This window comes from Mobula birostris, chromosome 3, assembly GCF_030028105.1.
Source record: "Mobula birostris isolate sMobBir1 chromosome 3, sMobBir1.hap1, whole genome shotgun sequence".
Lineage (NCBI taxonomy): Eukaryota > Metazoa > Chordata > Chondrichthyes > Myliobatiformes > Myliobatidae > Mobula > Mobula birostris.
Genome location: NC_092372.1, coordinates 226,398,534 through 226,421,818, shown reverse-complemented (window position 1 = coordinate 226,421,818; position 23,285 = coordinate 226,398,534). Strand labels below are relative to the sequence as shown.

The 23,285-nt window shown below is 44.1% G+C and overlaps 1 protein-coding gene across 1 annotated transcript in view; it reads right to left on the bottom strand.

Annotated features, from left to right (window-relative positions):
* Window positions 1–23,285, bottom strand: part of adck5 (aarF domain containing kinase 5) — a 129,448-nt gene that overhangs the window by 50,152 nt on the left and 56,011 nt on the right. Inside the window, exons 7-10 of the mRNA XM_072254263.1 lie at window positions 19,375–19,488; window positions 18,316–18,447; window positions 13,416–13,499; window positions 542–623 (exon numbers count right to left, since the gene is read on the bottom strand). Of these exons, the coding sequence (XP_072110364.1) occupies window positions 542–623; window positions 13,416–13,499; window positions 18,316–18,447; window positions 19,375–19,488 (412 nt within the window). The remainder of the gene's footprint in view (window positions 1–541; window positions 624–13,415; window positions 13,500–18,315; window positions 18,448–19,374; window positions 19,489–23,285) is intronic.

Here is a 23,285-nt window from a genome sequence, read left to right as displayed (position 1 = left end):
AACCCCATTCTCCTACCTTCTCCCATAATCTTTGACACCCTTACTAATCAATCTATAAACCTCCCCTTTAAATATACCATGGTCTCCACAACCACCTGGCAATTAATTTCACAGATCCATTATCCAATGGCTAAAGAAATTCTTCCTCATCTGTGTTCTAAAGGGGCATCCTTGTATTCTGAGGCTGTGCCCTCTGGTCCTAGATTCCTCCACTTTAGAAAACATCATCTCCACATCCACTCTATCTAGGAAGTTTCAATACTTGACAGGCTTTAATGAGATCCCATCTTATTCTTCTGAACTCCATCGAATACAGGCTCAGGTTCCACATGTCAACTTTTTTGGGCTAGTTTATGAGTTCCGTGAGAGCTAACTTTTTTTTTCTTGAATTTACTGTGATGTTTGGGGGGGGGGGGGGGAACAACACTGCACCAACAATGCTTTCCCCTTTCCACCGATATCTCCACGTGGGATCTGCCCCTTGAAGAGGCACTCATTCAAACCTGAGCGAGGTTGCGTTCTCCCGTAGCCGAGGACTTACCGTTCCCAGGGTGGGGGTCAGCGTGGATGAAGCCGGTGTAAAATATCTGCTCTGCAAACGTCCTCACCAGTTTGTCTGCAACCTGAGGATGGAGAGGAGGAAAAGAGAGAGCCGGTCTGTTTGTGGTTCTACACTCAAAGCTGCAACACAACCTACCATGTACTGGTGTGCACTATACAGGATGTGGTGTCACACTCTGAATATTGAAAGGACAAGCATTTTTTAAACAGCCCTAGCTGCCCAAGAAACTCTCCCTGTATCATTAAAAGCACCTGGTTTCAAATAAGTCCTTTCTCCATCAATGTATCCAGTGGCCCTTGAAAGTGTGACAGGACATTTGCCTGGATCATACAGTCAGAGAGCACCACAGCACAGAAACAGGCCCTTTAGCCCATCTAGTCAATGTCGAACAGTTATTCTGTCTACTCCCATTGGCCAGCAGCTGGGCTAAAGCCCTCCCTACGCCACTCATCCATGGACTTATCCAAACATCTCTTCAATGTTGCAATCAAACCCTCAACCACCACCTGCTGGCAGTTTGTTCCACACTCTCACTACCCTCTGAGTGAAGTAGTTTCCCCTCATGTTCCCGTAAATATTTCAACTTTCACCCTTAACCCTTGACTCACATAAGCTCAGTGATAAAAATCCTGCATTCATTTACCTTATCTATACCCCTCATAGTTTTTGTACACCTCTATCAGATCTCCCCCCACCCCAATCTCCTAAACTCCAAAAAATAAGGTCCTTTCCTATTCAACCTTTCCCTATAACTCAGGTCCTCGAGTCCCAGCAGCATCCATGTAAATTTTCTCTGTACTCTTACAATCTTCTACTATGTTCCATGTGAAAAAGGTGTTCACAGTGTTGTACCAGAGGGCATAGTGAGACCACAGCTGGGAAACAATGTTCAGATCTGATCTGTTTACCTTGGAAACTGCCGTATCAGACTGATTGTGTGGCGAATCCATTGGGCCTCCTATGATTGGGAGATACTCTCTTTTGGGCATGGGCCTTTGAATGCGTGTGTTTTTCGTCTTGGTGGGCCCAGTTCGTCGCTCCCACACTGTAAGCTGCCCAGCGTGTACCATTACTAATGTGATTCAGTAAAAACGTTTAATCATACCACTCCATTGTCGTTCGTGCTCTGCGTATATGTAACGTTTTGGCAACAAGGATGAAAATAAGATAGCCACTCTACTTCAAGCATTCAATCCATTTCGGACTTCAGCTATGGCAAAAACAAGCATTGGACTCTATCTTTCAAAGGTTGGTCACGGCTAGAATTAACCCTGGTCTCAGCAAGGACCTGAACCCACCACAATTTGCTTATCACCACAATGGGTCTACAGCAGACGCCATCTCATTGGCTCTTCACACGGCCTTGGATCACCTGGACAATACAAACACCTATGTCAGGACGCTGTTCATTGATTATAGCTCAGCATTTAACACCTTCATTCCTACAGTCCTGATCAAAAAGCTCCAGAACCTGGACCTCAGTACCTCCCTCTGCAACAGAATCCTCAGCTTCTTAACTGATATACCACAATCTGTACCAATCAGAAACAACATCTCCACTTCACCGATGATCAGCACTGGCGTACCTCAGGGATACGCGCTTAACTCTGTCTCTCTACACCCGTGACTGTGTGGCTACGCACAGCTCAAATGGCACCTATAAATTCACTGACAATATAATCATTGTTGGCAAAATTTCAGATGGTGACAAGAAGGCGTACAAGAGCGAAATATACCAGCTAGTTGAGTGGTGTCACAGCAACAACCTTGCACTCAACGGCAGCAAGACCAAAGAGCTGATTATGGACCTTAGAAAGGGAAAAACCAGAGAACACACACCAGTCCTTAGAGGAATCAGAGTGAAGAGAGTGAGCAATTTCATATTCTTGGGTGTCGCCATCTCTGAGGAGCTAACTTGGACCCAACATATCGATGCAGCTACAAAGAAGGCAGGACAGCAGCTACATTTCATTTGGACTTTGAAGTAATTTGGTACGTCACCAAAAACACTCGCAATTTTCTACAGATGTATTGTGAAAGGCATTCCAACTGGCTGCAGCACCATCTGGCATGGCGGGGGCTACTGCACAGAATCAAAATAAGCTGCAGAGAGTTGTAAACTTAGTCAGCTCCATCATGGGTACCAGCCTCCAGAGTATCCAGGACATCTTCAAGGAGCGATGCTTCAAAAAGGTGGTGTCCGTCATTAAGGAATCACATCACCAAGCTCATGCCTTGCTCTCATTGCTACCATCAGGAAGGAGGTACAGAAGCCTGAAAGCACACACTCAATGATTCAGGAACAGCTTCTTCCCATCTGCCATCTGATTCTTAAATGGACATTGAACCCATGAACACCATCTCACTACTTTTTTTAATTTCTATTTTTGCACTACTTAGTTAATTTAACTATTTTATATCTATTACACTTACTGTAATTTTTTCTATCATTACATATTGGATTGTACTGGTGCTGCAAAGTCAACAAATTTCACAACACTTCCAATGATATTACACCCAATCCTGATTCTGGAGCTTGGCTGCAATGAAAGAAAACTTTCCTGGACTGAATCGAACTCTTACCAATTATAACATCAGCAGCAAAGCTGGTGGAAGCATTGAAATTTACAGCATTTTGTCTGTGTTGCCTGAGACTTCCAGCATCTTCTCGTGTTTGTGCCTGAAATGCTGACTGTTTATTCCTTTCCACAGATGTTGCCTGGCCTGCTGAGTTCCTCCAGCATTTTGTGTGTGTTGCCTTAGATTTCCAGTACATGCAGATCTTCTCATGTTTGTAACACTTCTTATTTACCCCTCGACCAGAACTCCACTAAGGAGCACCAACCATTGTCTCCCACACCATCACCAATCTCCCATCCACTGCCATCAAACTCATAGTTCCCTTACCCCACACCTCCCTTTTCTAGCTCCTGCCCAAGAGCCATAAGCCTGCCTGTCCAGGTAGACCCAATATTTCTGCTTGTTCCTGCTCCACCAAGCTTACATCTGGATACCTCAACTCCATTTTTCCTCCCCTAGTTCAGTCCTTAGAATCTACATCTGTGACAATTCACAATTCTTGATCTTTTCAATCACTTCAAGTTCCATGGTCCAGATCGTCTCGTTGTCCAGCCCCTATACACCTCCATCCCCTAACAGGAGGGCCTTAAAGCTCTCTGCTTCTTTCTTGACAATAGATCCAACTAGTTTCCCTCAAACACCACTCTCCTCCGAGGTCTGGCGGAACTGGTCTCACTCCCAATTATTTCTCCTTTAGCTCCTCCCACTCCTTTCAAACCAAAAGTGTAGCCATGGGCACTCACACGGGTCCCAGCTATGCCTGCCTTTTTGTCAGCTACACAGATCAGTAAATGTTCCAAGCCTAACCGGTACTGCTCCCCAACTCTTCCAACTGTACTGGTGCTGCTTCCTGCACCCAGCTGAGCTCGATGACTTCATTAACTTTACCTCCAACTTCCATTCTGCCCTCAAATTTATTTGGCCCATTTCCAATACCTCCCTCCCCTTTCTCAATCTCTCTGTTTCTATCTCTGGAGAACCTATCTTTTAGAAACCCACTGATTTTCACAGCTATCTGGACTATACCTCTCCCATCCTATCACTTGTAAAAATGTCATCCCCTTCTCTCAGTTGCTCTGTCTCTGCTGCATCTGCATTCAGGATGAGGCTTTTCACTCCAGATCTAATGAGGTGTCCTCCTCCTTCAAAGAAAAGGGCTTTCCTTCCTTCTTTGAAGGAGGAGAACACCTCATTAGCTCTGGAACTCTTTTCCTCCCCTCCACTTTCCGCTTTTCACAGGGATCGATCCAAATGTGACTCCCTTGTCCACTTGTCCCTCCCCAATGATCTCTCTCCTGGTACTTAACTTTGCAAGCAGAACAAGTGCCACGATTGCCCCTACACGTCTTCCCTCACTACCGTTCAGGCCCCAAACAATCCTTGCAGGTGAGACCACAAGTCACCTAAAAGTCTGTTGGGGTCATCTACTGTATCAACTTGAATTGACTTTATTTCTTACATCCTTCACATATACGAGGAGTTAAAAATCTTTATGTTACGTCTCTGTCTAAAAGTGCAATGTTCAATTTATAGTAATTTGTGATAAGTAGTATGTACAGTAAGATATACAATAGAACAGTCAATATAGCTTAGAAATACAATTGTGTCAGTGTGAATTAATCAGTCTGATGGCCTGGTGGAAGAAACTGTCCCGGAGCCTGTTAGTCCTGTCTTTAATGCTGTGGTACTATTTCCCAGATGGTAGCAGCTGGAACAGTTTGTGGTTGGGGTGACTCGGGTCCCCAATGATCCTTCGGGCCCTTTTTACATACCTGTTGCTGTAAGTGTCCTGAATAGTGGGAAGTTCACAGCTACAGATGCGCTGGGCTGTCCACACTACTCTCTGCAGAGTCCTGCGATTAAGGGAGGTACAGTTCCCATACCAGGCAGTGATGCAGCCAGTCAGGATGCTCTCAATTGTGCCCCTATAGAAAGTTCTTAGGATCTGGAGGCCCATACCAAACTTCCTCAACCGTCCGAGGTGAAAGAGGCGCTGTTGTGCCTTTTTCACCACACAGGTGGGGTGTACGGATCATGTGAGATTCTCCGTGATGTGTATATTGAGGAACTTGATGCCGTTTACCCTCTCAACCCCAGATCAGTTGATGTCAATAGGGGTTAGCCTGTCTCCGTTCTTCCTGTAGTCCACAACCAGCTCCTTTGTTTTTATGACATTGAGGGAGAGTTTGTTTTCTTGACACCACTGTGTCAGGGTGATGACTTCCTCTCTGTAGGCTGCCTCATTATTATTTGAGATGAGGCCAATCAATGTAGTATCATCTGCAGATTTAATTAGCAGATTGGAGCAGTGGGTAGCAACACAGTCTTGGGTATACAGAGAGTAAAGGAGGGGGCTTAGGACACAGCCCTGAGGGGCTCCTGTGTTGAGGGTCAGAGGGGCAGAGGTGAGGAAGCCCACTGTTACCACCTGCTGGCGATCTGACAAAGTCCAGGATCCAGCTACACAAGGCAGGGTGAAGGCCGAGGTCTCTGAGCTTCTTGTCCAGCTTGGAGGGAATTACAGTGTTGAATGCTGAACAGCATTCTCACACAAGCACCCCTCCTCTCCAGGTGTGTACGAACGGTGTGTAGAGCTGTGGCTATTGTGTCATCAGTCGATCGGTTGTGGTAGTAGGCAAATTGTAGGGGGTCCAGCGTGGGCGGTAGCATGCTGCAGATATTGTCTTTGACCAACCTCTCAACGCAATTGCTTACTATTGAGGTGAGTGCGACAGGACGCCAGTCATTCAGACATGTTACCTTGGTCTTTTTACACAGGAACACTGGTGGATATTTTGAAGCAGGAAGGCACTCTACACTAGGAGAGGGAGAGATTAAAAATATCTGTAAACACACCTGCCAGTTGTGCTGTACACATCCTGAGTACCCACCCTGGGACGCTGTCCGATCCAGCAGCCTTGCGGCTGTCCGCTCATTGGAAACACCTGTATAATTCAGCCTCAGAGACGACCAAAGTGCAGGTCGCATCAACGGCTCTCCTCGGGGGCTCAGTGTTGGTGACATCGAATGAAGTGTAAAAAAGATTTAGTTCATCTGGGAGAGAGGCAGCGATGTTGGCAGCGCCACTGCGTTTAGTATTGAAGTTTGCGATGGTGTGCAGACCTTGCCGTAAGCTGCGTGTGTTGTTGGTGGAGAGTTATGTTTGGATCTTGTCCCTGTATTGTCATTTCACTGCCTTGATGACCTTGCACAGATCGAAGCTGCATTTCTTGTGTTCCTGTCGGTCACTGGCAACGTAAGCTCTGTCTCGCACGGTTAGCGCTGATCGCACAGAACTGTTGATCCAGGGTTTCGGTTTGGATAGACCCCAACCGATTTTTGGGGGGACAACATCCTCGATGCACTTCCGGATGAAGCTCGTGATCTCGGAGACATCCTCATCATGAAAGACATTCCAATTGACATCATCAAAGCAGACCTGTAGCATGGAGACTGATTGGTCGGACCAACAGTGGATGGTTTTAACTACGGCTGCCTCTTGTATCTGGTGCTCCTGGTGTGGCCTCCTGTATATCAGTGAGAAACGATGTAGATTGGAAGACCACTTCGCTGAGCACCTGCACTCCTTCTGCCAAAAAAAAATACTGGATTTCCCGGAAGCCACCCATTTCCATTCTACTTCCCACTCCCACATGTCAGTCCATGGCTCCTCTAAAGTCCAATGAGGCCACACTTAAGATTGGAGGAGCAACACCTTACATCCTTACATCCTGATGGCATGAATGTCGATTTCTCAAATTTCTGGTAACTGCCCACTCCCTTCACCAATTGCCATTCTAGTTTCCCTTTCTCACCTCAACTCCTTACCTGCCCATTACCTCCCTCTGGTACTCCACCTCCTTCCATTTCTTCCATGGTCTTCTACCCTCTCCTGTCAGATTCCCCATCCTCCAGCCCTTTATCTCTTTCACCAGTCAACTTCCTAGCTCTTTACTTCACCCTCCTCACCCTCTCCTGGTTTCACCTATCACCTACCACCTTGTACTTCTTCCTCCCCTCTCATCCCCTTCATATTCTGACCTCACCTTTTTTCCCAGTCCTGCCGAAGGGTCTCGGCCCGAAACGTTGACTGTACTCTTTTCCACAGATGCTGCCTGGCCTGTTGAGTTCCTCCAGCATTTTGTGTGTGTTGCACTGAAACTCAGACTACTCCACATGCACTTGGGAGAACTTGGGCAGAAATACTTTGCTGCTCTGCACCTGCAGAACAAATCTGAACTTACCGATATGCTTGGAGCCCTGGACAACACTTAGGGGATGCAGGGCGACGTATTTCAGGCTCAGAACCAGCTTTATCACTGGCACGGGTTGTGAAATTTGATCACTTCAGGTTCTCACAGTTGCAGCACACCCTAGCACGAACACAGATGATTTCATTACAGACTGACCCTAGCACACAAGAATGCAAATACAAAGATATTCTCCCGAGCAAATTCGAAGAAGCAATGCTTATCCAAGTGTTGGAATCCAAGATGAGATGCCTCCTGTCCAAAAACCACGATTTGCATGCTCCACAGCTCATCACCAGGAGGCAGTCAAGAGAGTGCCTCCTGCACATAGGAGGCCCTATCGATTCATCACACAATCGGTCTGATACAGGACATCAAAACAACAAAGATAATGTGTAGACGTACAGAAGGATCTTGGGTTGCACGTCCATTGAACCCTCAAAGTTGTCGTGCAAGTTGATAGGGGGGTTAAGTAGGCCTGTGCTGGCCTTAATTGTCACGGGATTGAGTTCAAGAGACACAGGATAAAGTTGCAACTTTATAAAACTCTGGTTAAACTACAATTAGGAGTACTGTGTCAATTCTGGTCACCTCATTATAAGTAAGATATGGAAGCTTTAAAAAAAGGTGCAGAGGAGATTTGCCGGGATGCTTCCTGCACTGGAGAGGATGTCTTACAAGCAAAGATTGAGTGAGCTAGGGCTTTGCTCTTTGGAGTGTAGGAGAATAAGCTGTGACTTGATGGAGGTGTACAGGATAAGAGACATAGATTTTTCCCAGAGTGGAAATGGCTAATATTGATGGAAAGTATTCTGAGAGATGGTATATATAATTATCTGGATAGACAGGGTCTGATTAGGAACAGTCAACATGGATTTGTGTGTGGAAGGTCCTGTTTGACGAATCTTATTGAATTTTTTGAAGAGGTTACTCGGAAAGTTGATGAGAGTAACGCAATGGACGTTGTCTATATGGGACTTCAGTAAGGCCTTCGACAAGGTCCCACACGAAAGGTTGGTTAGGAAGGTTCAATCGTTAGGTATTAATATTGAAGTAGTAAAATGGATTCAGCAGTGGCTGGATGGGAGACGCCAGAGAGTAGTGGTTGATAACTGTTCATCAGATTGGAGGTCGGTGACTAGTGGTCTGCCTCAGGGATCTGTACTGGGTCCAATCTGATTTGTCATATACATTAATGATCTGGATGATGGGGTAGTAAATTGGATGAGTAAGTATGCAGATGATACTAAGATAGGTGGAGTTGTGGATAATGAAGTAGGTTTTCAAAGCTTGCAGAGAGATTTAGGCCCATTAGAAGAGTGGGCTGAAAGATGGCAGATGGAGTTTAATGCTGATAAATGTGAGGTGTTACTTTTTGGTAGGACTAATCAAAATAGGACATACATGGTAAATAGTAGGGCATTGAAGAATGCAGTAGAGCAGAGGGATCTAGGAATAATGGTGCATAGTTCCCTGAAGGTGGAATCTCATGTGGATAGGGTGGTGAAGAAAGGTTTTGGCATGCTAGCCTTTATAAATCAGAGCATTGAGTATAGGAGTTGAGATGTAATGTTGAAATTGTACAAGGCATTGGTGAGGCCAAATTTGGAGTATTGTGTACAGTTTTGGTCACCAAATTATAGGAAAGATGTCAACAAAATTGAGAGAGTACAGAGAATATTTACGAGAACGTTACCTGGGTTTCATCACCTAAGTTACAGAGAAAGGTTGAACAAATTGGGTCTTTATTCTTTGGAATGTAGAAGGTTGAGGGGGGACTTGATAGAGGTATTTAAAATTATGAGGGGGATAGATAGAGTTAACGTGGATAGGCTTTTTCCACTGAGAGTGGGGGAGATTCAAACAAGAGGACATGAGTTGAGAGTTAAAGGGCAAAAGTTTAGGGGTAACATGAGGGGGAACTTCTAACTTCTTCACTCAGAGAGTGGTAGCTGTGTGGAATAAGCTTCCAGCAGAAGTGGTTGAAGCAGGTTTGATGTTGTCATTTAAAGTTAAATTGGAGAACCATATGGACAGGAAAGGAATGGAGGGTTATGGGGTGAATGCAGGTCGGTGGGACTAGGTGAGAGTAAGAGTTCGGCACGGACTAGAAGGGTCTAGGTGGCCTGTTTCTGTGCTGTAATTGTTATATGGTTATATGGTTAATACAAGGGGGGGCATAACTTTAAGGTGATTGCAGGAAAGTATGGGGGGGATGTCAGAGGTAGGTATTTTGTACACAAAGACTGGTGGTTGCATGTTGGGGGTGGTGGAGGCAGATACATTAGGGACATTTAATAAACTCTGTGATAGGCACAAGGATGATAGAAAAATGGAGGACTTTGTGGGTGGGAAAGGTTAGATTGATTTCAGAGTAGGTTAAAAGGATGGCACAACATCATGGGCTGAAAGGTCTGTACTGTGCTGTAGTCTCCTATGTTCAATGTACAGTGAATCTGAACAAAACTTGGATGGAGTAATTACTCTGCGATTAACTACCAAAGCAAAAGCTTTTTAAATACAATAAATATGCCCAGATACTGTTCTGACCAAAAGTCAACCACATCAAGTACGTGCTCAATGCTTCAGTATACTGAAACTATAATCAACCCCAGGGACTAGACACAGCACAGAAACAAGTCCTTCGGACCATCTGGTCTATGCTGACCAAGCTGACCTATCCAAAGCTATTTCCATTGGCCAGCATTTATTTAAAGATACATTTCTAAATAAAATAAACACTTCCTATCCCATGTACCTGTCCAACTGTCTTTCAAATGTTGAAATTAATATTGCGTCAACCACTTCCTCTGGCTGCTTGTTAAAAAAATGCCCAAGTTCCCAGCTGCCAATCAACACAGACGTGCACAGTCCACTGCTCTGCTCTCTGTACACTCATAACCACGTGGCTGAGAGCTGCTGCTCCTGTCAAGGGGTCAGTAGCGGAAAGGGTGAGCAGCTTCAAGTCTTTGTGTGTGGAAATCTCTCAAGATCTACCCTGGGACCAACATATTGATGCAATAACAAAGAAGGCACGGCGGCAGCTACATCTCATTGAGAGTTTGAGGTTACACATGTCACCAAAGACTCAGCAATTTGCTACAGATGTACCATGGAGAGCATTCTGATTGCCTGCATCACTGTGGGGAATGAAGGCTCCAAATCACAGGATCAGAGAAATCTGCAGAGTGTTGTAGACTCTGCCAGCTACATCATGGAAACTAGCTTCCCCAACATCGAGGACATCTTCATCACATATTCAATATCTTAAGAAACAGCTTCTCCCCTCCATCATCAGATTTCTGAACAGTTCATAAACACTTGCTCTCTTTTTGCACTATTAATTTTTGATATATTCTTATTGCAATTTACAGTAATTTTTATATATTGCACTGTACTGCTATTGCAAAACAACAAATTTCATGACACAAGTCAGTGCTAATAAACCTGATTCTGATTCTATTAAATCTCTCCCCTATAACCATATAACAATTACAGCACGGAAACAGGCCACCTCGGCGCTTCTAGTCCGTGCTGAACTCTTACTCTCACCTAGTCCCACCAACCTGCACTCAGCCCATAACCCTCCATTCCTTTCCTGTCCATATAGCTGTCCAATTTAACTTTAAACGACAACATCGAACCTGCCTCAACCACTTCTGCTGGAAGCTCATTCCACACAGCTACCATTCTCTGAGTAAAGAAGTTAGAAGTTCCCCCTCATGTTACCCCTAAACTTTTGCCCTTTAACTCTCAACTCATGTCCTCTTGTTTGAATCTTCCCCACTCTCAATGGAAAAAGCCTATCCACATCAACTCTATCTATCCCCCTCATAATTTTAAATACCTCTATCAAGTCCCCCCTCAACCTTCTACGCTCCAAAGAATAAAGACCCAACTTGTTCAACCTTTCTCTGTAACTTAGGTGATGAAACCCAGGTAACGTTCTTGTAAATCTTCTCTGTACTTTCTCAATTTTGTTGACATCTTTCCTATAATTTGGTGACCAAAACTGTACACAGTACTCCAAATTTGGCCTTACCAATGCCTTGTACAATTTCAACATTACATCCCAACTCCTATACTCAATGCTCTGATTTATAAAGGCCAGCATACCAAAAGCTTTCTTCACCACCCTACCCACATGAGATTCCACCTTCAGGGAACTATGCACCATTATTCCTAGATCCCTCTGTTCTACTGCATTCTTCAATGCCCTACCATTTACCATATATGTCCTATTTTGATAAGTCCTACCAAAACGTAGCACCTCACATTTATCAGCATTAAACTCCATCTGCCATCTTTCAGCCCACTCTTCTAATGGGCCTAAATCTCTCTGCAAGCTTTGAAAACCTACTTCATTATCCACAACTCCACCTATCTTAGTATTATCTGCATACTTACTCATCCAATTTACCACCCCATCATCCAGATCATTAATATATATGACAAACAACACTGGACCCAGTACAGATCCCTGAGGCACACCACTAGACACCGGCCTCCAACCTGACAAACAGTTATCAATCACTACTCTCTGGCATCTCCCATCCAGCCACTGCTGAATCCATTTTACTACTTCAATATTAATACCTCACGATTTAACCTTCCTAACCTTCCGTGTGGAACCTTGTCAAAGCCCTTACTGAAGTCCATACAGACCACATCCACCGCTTTACCCTCGCCAACTTTCCTAGTAACCTCTTCAAAAAATTCAATAAGATTTGTCAAACATGACCTTCCACGCACAAATCCATGTTGACTATTCCTAATCAGACCCTGTCTATCCAGATAATTATATATACCATCTCTAAGAATACTTTCCATCAATTTACCCACCACTGACGTCAAACTCACAGGCCGATAATTGCTAGGTTTACTCTTAGAACCCTTTTTAAACAATGGAGCAACATGAGCAATATGCCAATCCTCCAGCACCATCCCCATTTCTAATGACATTTGAAATATTTCTGTCAGAGCCCCTGCTATTTCCACACTAACTTCCCTCAAGGTCCTAGGGAATATCCTGTCAGGACCCGGAGACTTATCCACTTTTATATTCCTTAAAAGCGCCAATACTTCCTCTTCTTTAATCATCATAGTTTCCATAACTCCCCTACTTGTTTCCCTTACCTTACACAATTCAATATCCTTCTTAGTGATTACCGAAGAAATTGTTCAAAATCTCCCCCATCTCTTTTGGCGCTGCACATAGCTGTCCACTCTGATTCTCTAAGGGACCAATTTTATCCCTCACTATCCTTTTGCTATTAATATAACTGTAGAAACCCTTTGGATTTATTTTCACCTTACTTGCCAAAGCAACCTCATATCTTCTTTTAGCTATTCTAATTTCTTTCTTAAGATTCTTTTTACATTCTTTATATTCCTTGAGCACCTCATTTACTCCAAGCTGCCTATATTTATTGTAGATCTCTCTCTTTTTCCAAACCAAGTTTCCAATATCCCTTGAAAACCATGGCTCTCTCAAACTTTTAACCTTTCCTTTCAACCTAACAGGAACGTAAAGATTCTGTACCCTCAACATTTCACCTTTAAGTGACTTCCATTTCTCTATTACATCCTTCACATAAAACAAATTGTCCCAATCCACTCCCCCTAAATCCTTTCGCATCTCCTCAAAGTTAGCCTTTCTCCAATCAAAAACCTCAACCCTGGGTCCAGTCCTATCCTTCTCCTTAATTATATTGAAACTAATGGCATTGTGATCACTGGATCCCCTCTTACCTTAAACCTCTGCGCTGTTTCTCGATTTCCCAACCCTGCAAAAGAGACTGAAAGCAATCACCCTATCCACGTCCCTTATGACTGGACAGGGAAAAGCAAAGTTATTCTTTCAGGATCTCAACGGATTCTCAGCTGACCCTCAGGCACTGGGCTGCGATCCTCTCTTCCCTCACAGACCTGTCACCTTAAGGTCACATTCAAAGGGGACAGGTGCCTGAGCTACTGGAAGGAAACACAGCAGGCTGCTCATGTGGGACAAAGGCCACACTTACGTCTTTCACAGTCAAACCCTGTTGTTTGATTTCATTGGCGCTGGTGACTTTGCAGCCCTCACAGTAGTCGGCAGTCAAGACCCGCTGAAAGGGAAAGTTCACAGGTCAGAGAGGCAGATCGAATATTCACAGTTCAAGTACATTTACGTAGAGAAGGAGGAAGGCAGATTTTGTGTGTGTGGATCCCGATTTCCAGCATTTGCAGACTCTCTTGGGTCTCCAATAATAAACCCAATAGATAGATAGATAAATAAATAAATAATACTGAGAACTTGAGTTGTAGAGTCCTTGAAAGCCAGTCCATAAGTTGTGTTCAGTGATCAGTTCAACATTGCGGTGAGAAAAATCTAGGTGTCAATGTAGGTCTTAGAGCTCGCTGATTTTAAATTTTGTGGAGATGATCGTGTTAAATGTTGAGCTGTAGTCAATAAACCAGCATATCCAAGGATTGAAACCCGAGGACGAATTAGAAGCCCGGAAGTCAAGACCCATTGGCTAGAGGCAAGTCTGCGAATTTGAGAGTCTGTTGGGAAGACTGAAGGCTAGAGTCAAGAGTCGACTGAAGGCTGAAGGCCTGTACTGGGGTTAAAGGACTATGTATGTCTGTGTTTGGGAGGGAGGAATGAAGCTCAGTTTGCTGTTACTGTTTTGTAACTTGTGTTTTGTGCTGTTCTGCCGAACATTGTAGGATAGCTATAATGGGGCTGGAATGCGTGGCAACACTTACAGGTTGCCCCCAGCACACCCTTGAGTTAGCTAGTTGTTAACACAAACAATGCATTTCACTGTGTGATAAATAAACTTGAATCTTGAATCCCATGGACCTGAAATGTGCTCAGGTGGGAAGACATGAACCAGGAGCACTCACAAGGGGTGAGGTAGCCAGAGAGAAGACAGAGGGGCAGGGCCAAGGGGAGCAAAGTCTGGCATGGGTAGCAAAGAAAATCGTACAGTATAGGCTATACTGCCCACCTTGTGTGTGAAGTAGGAAGTACACAATTCTGCAGTAAGTCAAACTCCACTCAGTTGAACACAGGAGTCAAGGTATAGTGTCCAAGCTCCAGGTGCTTTATTGGACAGCACACACATACAAATGAATAAGATTAAAACGGACAGAAACTGAAATGTACCATAAGTACTTAATGCAGCAAACTTATATCAATTAAGTCACACATTCTAAAAAAATTATGAATACATCAGAATCAGAATCAGGTTTATTATCACCAGTATGTGACGTGAAATTTGTTAACTTAGCAGCAGCAGTTCAATGCAATACATAATCTAGCACAAAGAGAAAAAATAATAATAATAAAAAATAAAACAATAAATAAACAAGTAAATCAATCTACGTATATTGAATAGATTATTTTAAAAAATGTGCAAAACCAGAAATACTGTATATTTAAAAAAGTGAGGTAGTGTCCAAAGCTTCAATGTCCATTCAGGAATCGGATGGCAGAGGGGAAGAAGCTGTTCCTGAATCGCTGAGTGTGTGCCTTCAGGCTTCTGTACCTCCTACCTGATGGTAATAGTGAGAAAAGGGCATGTCCTGGGTGCTGGAGGTCCTTAATAATGGACGTTGCCTTTCTGAGACACTGCTTCCTAAAGATGTCCTGGGTACTTTGTAGGCTAGTGCCCAAGATGGATGTGAGGCTAGACTTAAAAGTAAAACATCCAAAAACCATAAATACCATGAGTAAGCGAAGGGATAAACTTTTACAGAATATTAACACAAAATACTGCCCAGGTACCTTTCTCCTTTATCAACTAAAATAACACTTCGGACGATGATTTTGATGGCACAAATGAAAGGAACGACACAGAATTGTGTACATGTATTTCAGTATGACTGAAAAATTCTACTAAAACAAAAATGGCTGCCTTTCTGTTGTGGTCCAATTGAATTTCAAAGTAAAAGTTAGCCGGGCTATTAGTTGACAGATAAAAGGCTAAACACAGGCCCTTCATCTGACTTTTAACCTACTTCACGATCAATCTAACCTTCTCCTCCCACATAGTGCTTGACTTTTAGGAGTACTGTGACATGCTGCATTTTGGGAAGTCATTCACAGTGAAAGGCAGGATCCTGGGAAGTGTTGTAACACACCTAGGAGTACAACTAGATCGTTCACTGAAAACAGAGTCACAAGGTGGCTTTTGGCACATTGGCCTTCATCAGTCAGGTTACGAGTTTAAAAGTTGGGAGCTGGTGCTGTGATTGGACAGGACGCTGGTGAGACTACAGACTACTAAGTTCAGTTTTGGTCGCCCAGCTGTGGGAAAGGTCTCACGGAACGGGAAAGAGTGCAGAAAAGTTTACAAGAATGTTGGTGGCTCTCTTCCTTCTAAGCTGCATGGGTACACAGCCACATAGCAACTGAAATGCTCCCACGCACTTAGCCTTTGTTGCCACACAGCTAGAATTTGACACAACTAGAAAAAGCGTATGAAATGAGAACGATTTTCATTATGGTACTGTATTTCATTATATTCAATTAATAAATGAAGTATGTGATTCTTCAATTTTTACTCCAAATATTCATAGTATGCATACTACAAAAAAAAGTGTGGTGCAGTTTTTAGGCCATGTAAAATTTTCTTGCCATACAAGTGTAAAAACAAATTAGAGGGAACAATGGCTGGTGGGATATTATTCCTTGGAGTAGGAGGCTGAGAGATGATCTTACAGAGGTGTACAAAATCATTAAGGGTATTCTGAAGATAGGGTGAATGCACGCTGTTTCTTCCAAGGGTTTATAAAATGATGAGGGCATAGGTAGGATGGACAGTCACAGTCTTTTTCCCAGGCTCAGGGAGTCCAACTAGAGAGCAAATGTTGAAGGTAAGAGGGGAAAGATTTAAAGGGGATTTAAAGATTTAAAGATTTGCAGTTGTATAGGGCCCTGGTGAGACCACACCTGGAGTACTATGTACAGTTTTGGTCTCCAAATTTGAGGAAGGACATTCTAACTATTGAGGGAGTGCAGCGTAGGTTCACGAGGTTAATTCCAGGATGGCGAGACTACCATATGTTGAAAGATTGGAGCGACTGGGCTTGTATACACTGGAATTTAGAAGGATGAGAGGGGATCTTATTGAAACATACAAGATTATTAAGGGATTGGACACGCTAGAGGCAGGAAACATGTTCCCGATGTTGGGGGAGTCCAGAACCAGAGGCCACAGTTTAAGAATAAGGGGTAGACCATTTAGAACAGAGTTGAGGAAAAACTTTTTCACACAGAGGGTTGTGGATCTGTGGAATGCTCTGCCTCAGAAGGCAGTGGAGGCCAATTCCCTGGATTCTTTCAAGAAAGAGTTAGATAGAGCTCTTAAAGATAGTGGAGTCAAGGGATACGGGGAGAAGGCAGGAAAAGGGTACTGATTGTGGATGATCAGCCATGATCACAGTGAATGGCGGTGCTGGCTTGAAGGGCTGAATGGCCTACTCCTGCACCTATTGTCTATTGGGATTTCAGAGCAATGCTTTCACACATACCGGTGAGGATATGGAAGGGGTAGAGATGGGTAAAATTACTATGTTTGAAAGACATTTGCACAGGAAAGATTTAGTCCATTCAAGGGCAAATGGAACTAGCTCAGGTAGACACCCTGGTGAGTACGGATGAATTAGGCCGAAGGGCCTGTTTCATGCTGTATAAGACTACGATCAGGATCTTGGCAGATCCTGGAAAGAAGGTCTGATGGGCAAGAGGGGTTAAGGGATACTTGTCTATACTGACCGGGGAGTGGGATTGGAATAACAGGGGTCTACACATTACATGGATATCACTGCACAACATGCTGTAGAGGAGACTGTAGAGGAGATGCATGAGAGTGTTGTCAGAATCAGAGAGTTACTATAGATCAAGCAACTATGTCTACAACAGCTGATGCTTGAAATCTGAAATGTAAACAAATTACTGAAACACAACATGCACAAGGCACTGAAAGAACTCAGCAGGTCAGGCAGCATCTATGAAGGGAAATGGACAGACGACATTTCAGGCCGAGGCCCTTCCTGTCAGGATGGAATTACTCCTAGGTCAAGGTAACTCTGTGGGTACAGAAAGTGAGCTAGCATTTTAGACTGAAAACCATTCATCAGGAGGTATGACTATGAAAAGGATTGCTTCCATTGATACTGGGGGAGACTTAATAGAGGGGTCCACACAGGGCAAAGAAGGGCCCATTTCCCTCAACACAGGATAAAATAGCAGTTTTATGGGAAATGTTAAGAATGTGTCAGAGGAGTCGAAGGGGGAGACTGGGAAAACAGGTCAAGAAGAAATATTTGTAAAGCATTAAAGGTCTGGAATTCACTGCCTGAAAGTCTTGGAATGTGAAAATTCACATCATTGATAACAGTCCTGTTTTAATCTTATTGGAAGTAAAAACCACCAAGAGGATCACCAGGTCTCCCTCCCTCTCATTTGAGTCTTTTACTGGGACTGTTGCAGACAAAGGGCTCAAAACATTGTTGAGGATCCCTACCACTCATCCCACAATTTCTTTGACCCACTACCATCAGGAAAGAAATACAGGAACATCAGGACTAGGACTGCCAGACTGGGTAACAGCTTCTTCCCTCAGGCTGAGAAACTAATGAATACCCTGCCACCACTGAGGTCATGTCACTAGGGGCAGCAAGCTGTTCACTGCTCACCTGTGTTGCACACTACATTATATTCTACTAACTAGTTTATGCTAATATTTTGTTTTATGTACTGTGCATGATACATGTTTTGTGGGTGCACGATAGTCCGGAGGAATGTCGTTTCATCCCATTGTATGTATGTAGTCAGATGACAATAAAGCTGAAGTTGAACTACTGGTAAAGAGAGCTGTTTCAGCACAGTCCAGATACATTCTACATTCCCCTAACCTCCACACAGCTCACCTTACTGGTCTGCTCCCAGTACACCTTGGGAATGACGATAAATTTGAAGTGACTGAGATCTCGTGCACAGCGCTCCGCATTACGGCCTTCATTCTCAAAGTCCAGTTCCTGGGCCAAGGTTCCCTTCAGGTCCTGTGAACACGACAAACACAGCACATACATGGACCCTGTGATCACTGAGTCACTTGAGACATACTGTGATAGGACCGTCCATTCTGCTATTACTTTCGGGTGACTGGAACTTTGCTTTCCATCAGTTATTGTTTTTACCACTCACGCAGAAATCTGAACTGCAGATTATTGATTAACATAAATTATGCAATAAAAAATAATTTCAGGGAGTTTTACCCAATGGCCAACCATTTTACTTCCAATCCTCATTCCCATTCTGACCCGTGGATCCATGACCTCCTGCTGTCATAATGAGGCCACTCTAAGTGATAGTGGTGGAGCACACATCATATTCTGTCTGGGTAGCCTCTAATCTGATGATATAAGCATTGATTTCTCCAATGTTCAATAACTGTTTCCCCCACCTCTTCCCTCTTCTGCCATTCTCCACTCTGGCCCCCTTCTTACCTCTCCTCTTCTCCTCACCCACCTATCCTCTCGCCCGGTACTCCTCCTCCTCCGGCCACGGTGCGCTCTCCTTTCTCATCAGATTCTTTCTTCTCCAACCTTTTACCTTTTCCACCTATCACCTCCCAACTTCTCAATTCATTTCCACTCTCCCCGACCCACCTGGCTTCACCTGTCACCTTCCAGCCTGTCCTCCTTCCCCTCCCCCACCTTATTCTGACTTCCACCCCCTTCCCTTCCAGTCCTGATAGGGTTCTTGGCCCGAAATGTCGACTCTTTATACCACTCCATAGATGCTGCCTGCCCTGCATTTTGTGTGTGTTGCTCTGGATTTCCAGCATCTGCAGAATCTCTTGAGTTTCTGACAATTTGTTTCTTTAAACAACAAGCTGATACCATCGTAAGCACTATCTGAATAAATCTGGCATCGAATATGTATAATGATATGTTCAGCATTCAGTTAGCAAAGGTAACACTCACCTGTAAGACCCAGCTGAAAGCAAACTTGGGGTGCATTAGCTGAATTATGGTCAAAAGGAACTCCAGGGTCAAAATATCTCCATCAAACCGGTCTCGTAGATCAATAAACTGAATCTGAAACAGGAGGATTCTATTGATTCTATTATGGTTATTGGATTTATTGAGTATGACCACAGGAAAATGAATCTCAGGGTTGTATATGGTGATATATACATACTTTGATAGAAAACTTACTTTGAATTCTCAGGAATTCACCATATACTACCCTGAGATTAATTTTCTTGCAGGCATTCAGAGTGTAATACCCTGGTTAAGATTAATACCGCTATGCTGTAGGTATTTCACTTCAGCAGTTTTCTGCAAAAGCAGCGAGTCTTGCTGGTAGAATGTTTTGGTTTTGGTTAGAGATAAGAATCAGAATCAGGTTTATTATCACCGGCATGTGACGTGAAATTTGTTAACAGCAGCAGCAGTTCAATACAATACATAAGAGGAAAAAATAAATAAAATAAAAATAATAAATTACAGTATATGTATATTGAATAGATTAAAAAACATGCAAAAAACAGAAATACTGTATATTAAAAACAGTGAGGTAGTGTCCATTTAAGTTCAATGCAATACATAATCTAGCAAAGAAAAAATGCTACTAATAAATAAAATAAAATAATAGATAGACAAGTAAATCAATTACATATATTGAATAGATTAAAAAAAAGTGCAAAAACAGAAATACTGTATATTAAAAAAAAGTGAGGTAGTGATCATGGGTTCAATGTCCATTTAGGAATCGGATGGCAGAGGGGAAGGAGCTGTTCCTGAATCACTGAGTGTGTGCCTTCAGGCTTCTGTACCTCCTACCTGATGGTAAAAGGGCATGGCCTGGGTGCTGGAGGTGCTTAATAAGATGCTTTAGAAAGCGAACAGATTGAGAAGGGGCAGTCCTTTCTTCAGCAGCTTGAACAGGGCACGACTGCGCAAGCGCGTGAAAGTCGGCCTGTGAGACAGCAGAAGAGTTTAAAAAGCGAGCAGATTAACAAGCGGGCGACAGAGTAGTGGGAGACAGAGTAGGAAGGCTTTGGCAAGCAGAGGCTGAGGACGAGCTTGCTCCCAGTGAGGTAAGGCTGGGTTAAGTTCCTTTAATAACTCTAATTAACTTAGGAGTAGGTAATGGAGGCAGCAGTTAGGGCAGTCGAATGCTCCGTTTGCAGTATGTGGGAAGTCAGGGAGAGCACAATTGTCCCTGATGACTACACCTGCAAAAGGTGCATCCAGTTGCAGCTCCTGACAAACTGAGTTAGGGAACTGGAGCTGGAGCTGGATGAACTTCAGATCATTCATGAGGCAGAGGCAGAAATAAACAGGAGTTACAGGGAGATAGTCACTCCTAAAAATCAGGAGACAGGTAGCTGGGTGACTGTCAGGAGAGGGAAGGGCAATAGACAGAAAGAGCAGAGCACCCCTGTGGCCATTGCAATCAACAATAAGTATACCGTTTTGGATACTGTTGGTGGGGACAACCTACCAGGGACAAGTTGTAGTGGTCGTGTCTCTGGCACCGAGACTGGACCCTCAGCTCAGAAGGGAAGGAGGGAAAAGAGGAGAGCAGTAGTGATAGGGGATTCGATAGTTCGGGGAACAGATAGGAGGTTCTGTGGGAGAGATCGAGAATCCTGGATGGTCTATTGCCTCACTGGTGTCAGGGTCTGCGATATCTCAGATCGAGTTCTCGGTATTCTCAGGAAGGAGGGTGAGAAGCCAGATGTCGTGGTCCATGTAGAGACTAATGACATGTATCGGAAGAAGGAGGAGGTCCTGCGAAGAGAGTTTAGGGAGTTAGGTGCAAAGTTGAAAGACAGGACCTCCAGGGTTGCAATCTCAGGATTGCTACCCGTACCACGTGCTAGTGAGGCTACAAATAGGAAGATAATGCAGCTAAATACGTGGCTAAGGATTTGGTGCAGGAGGGAGGGCTTCATGCTTCTGAACAATTGGGCCTTGTTCCAGGGAAGGTGGGACCTGTTCCAACGGGACGGGTTACATCTGAACTGGAGAGGGACTAACATCCTTGCAGGAAGGTTTGCTAGTGCTGCTCCGGGGGGTATAAACTAGATTTGTAGGGGGAGGGGAACCAGAGTGTTAGAGCAGATACTGATGTGGAGGAGGATAAAGGTCATGCGAGAACTGCAAGTATAGTGCATGGAGTAAAGCCAGGTCAAACATATAAAGAGGCTATGAGGAAAGAGAAGCAGAATAAAGGTTGTAAAGGTAGTCAGGTAGAAGGGCTAAAGTGCATGTACTTCAATGCAAGAAGCATCAGGAACAAAGGTGATGAACTGAGAGCTTGGATACATACATGGAATTATGATGTAGTGGCCATTACAGAGACTTGGCTGGCACCAGGGCAGGAATGGATCCTCAATATTCCTGGATTTCAGTGCTTTAAAAGGGATGGGGGGGGAAGGGGAGATGAGGTGGCATTACTGGTCAGGGATACTATTACAGCTACAGAAAGGGTGGGTAATGTAGCAGGATCCTCTTTTGAGTCAGTATGGGTGGAAGTCAGGAACAGGAAGGGAGCAGTTACTCTATAGGGAGTATTCTATAGGCCCCCTGGTAGCAGCAGAGATACCGAGGAGCAGATTGGGAGGCAGATTTTGGAAAGGTGCAAAAATAACAGGGTTGTTATCATGGGTGACTTAACTTCCTTAATATTGATTGGCACCTGATTAGTTCCAATGGTTTAGATGGGGCAGAGTTTGTGAAGTGTGTCCAGGATGGATTCCTGTCACAATATGTTGACAGGCCGACTGGGGGAATGTCATATTAGATCTAGTATTAGGTAACGAACCAGGTCAGGTCACAGATCTCTCAGTGGGTGAGCATCTGGGGGGCAGTGACCACCGCTCCCTGGCCTTTAGGATTATCATGGAAAAGGATAGAATCAGAGAGCACAGGAAAATTGGGGAAGGGCAAATTATGAGGCTGTAAGGCTAGAACTTGCGGGTGTGAATTGGGATGATGTTTTTGCAGGGAAATGTACAATGGACATGTGGTCGATGTTTAGGGATCTCTTGCAGGATGTTAGGGATAAATTTGTCCCGGTGAGGAAGATAAAGAATGGTAGGGTGAAGGAACCATGGGTGACAAGTGAGGTGGAAATTCTAGTCAGGTGGAAGAAGGCAGCATACATGAGGTTTAGGAAGCAAGGATCAGATGGGTCTATTGAGGAATATAGGGTAGCAAGAAAGGAGCTTAAGAAGGGGCTGAGGAGAGCAAGAAGGGGGCATGAGAAGGCCTTGGCCAGTAGGGTAAAGGAAAACCCCAAGGCATTCTTCAATTATCTGAAGAAAAAAAGGATGACAGGAGTGAAGGTAGGACTGATTAGAGATAAAGGTGGGAAGATGTGCCTGGAGGCTGTGAAAGTGAGCGAGGTCCTCAATGAATACTTCTCTTCGGTATTCACCAATGAGAGGGAACTTGATGACGGTGAGGACAATATGAGTGAGGTTGATGTTCTGGAGCATGTTGATATTAAGGGAGAGGAGGTGTTGGAGTTGTTAAAAAACACTAGGACAGGTAAGTCCCCGGGGCCTGACGGAATATTCCCCAGGCTGCTCCATGAGGTGAGGGAAGAGATTGCTGAGCCTCTGGCTAGGATCTTCATGTCCTCGTTGTCCACGGGAATGGTACTGGCGGATTGGAGGGAGGCGTATGTTGTCCCCTTGTTCAAAAAAGGTAGTAGGGACAGTCCGAGTAATTATAGACCAGTGAGTCTTACGTCTGTGGTGGGAAAGCTGTTGGAAAGGATTCTTAGAGATAGGATTTATGGGCATTTAGAGAATCATGGTCTGATCAGGTACAGTCAGCATGGCTTTGTGAAGGGCAGATCGTGTCTAACAAGCCTGATA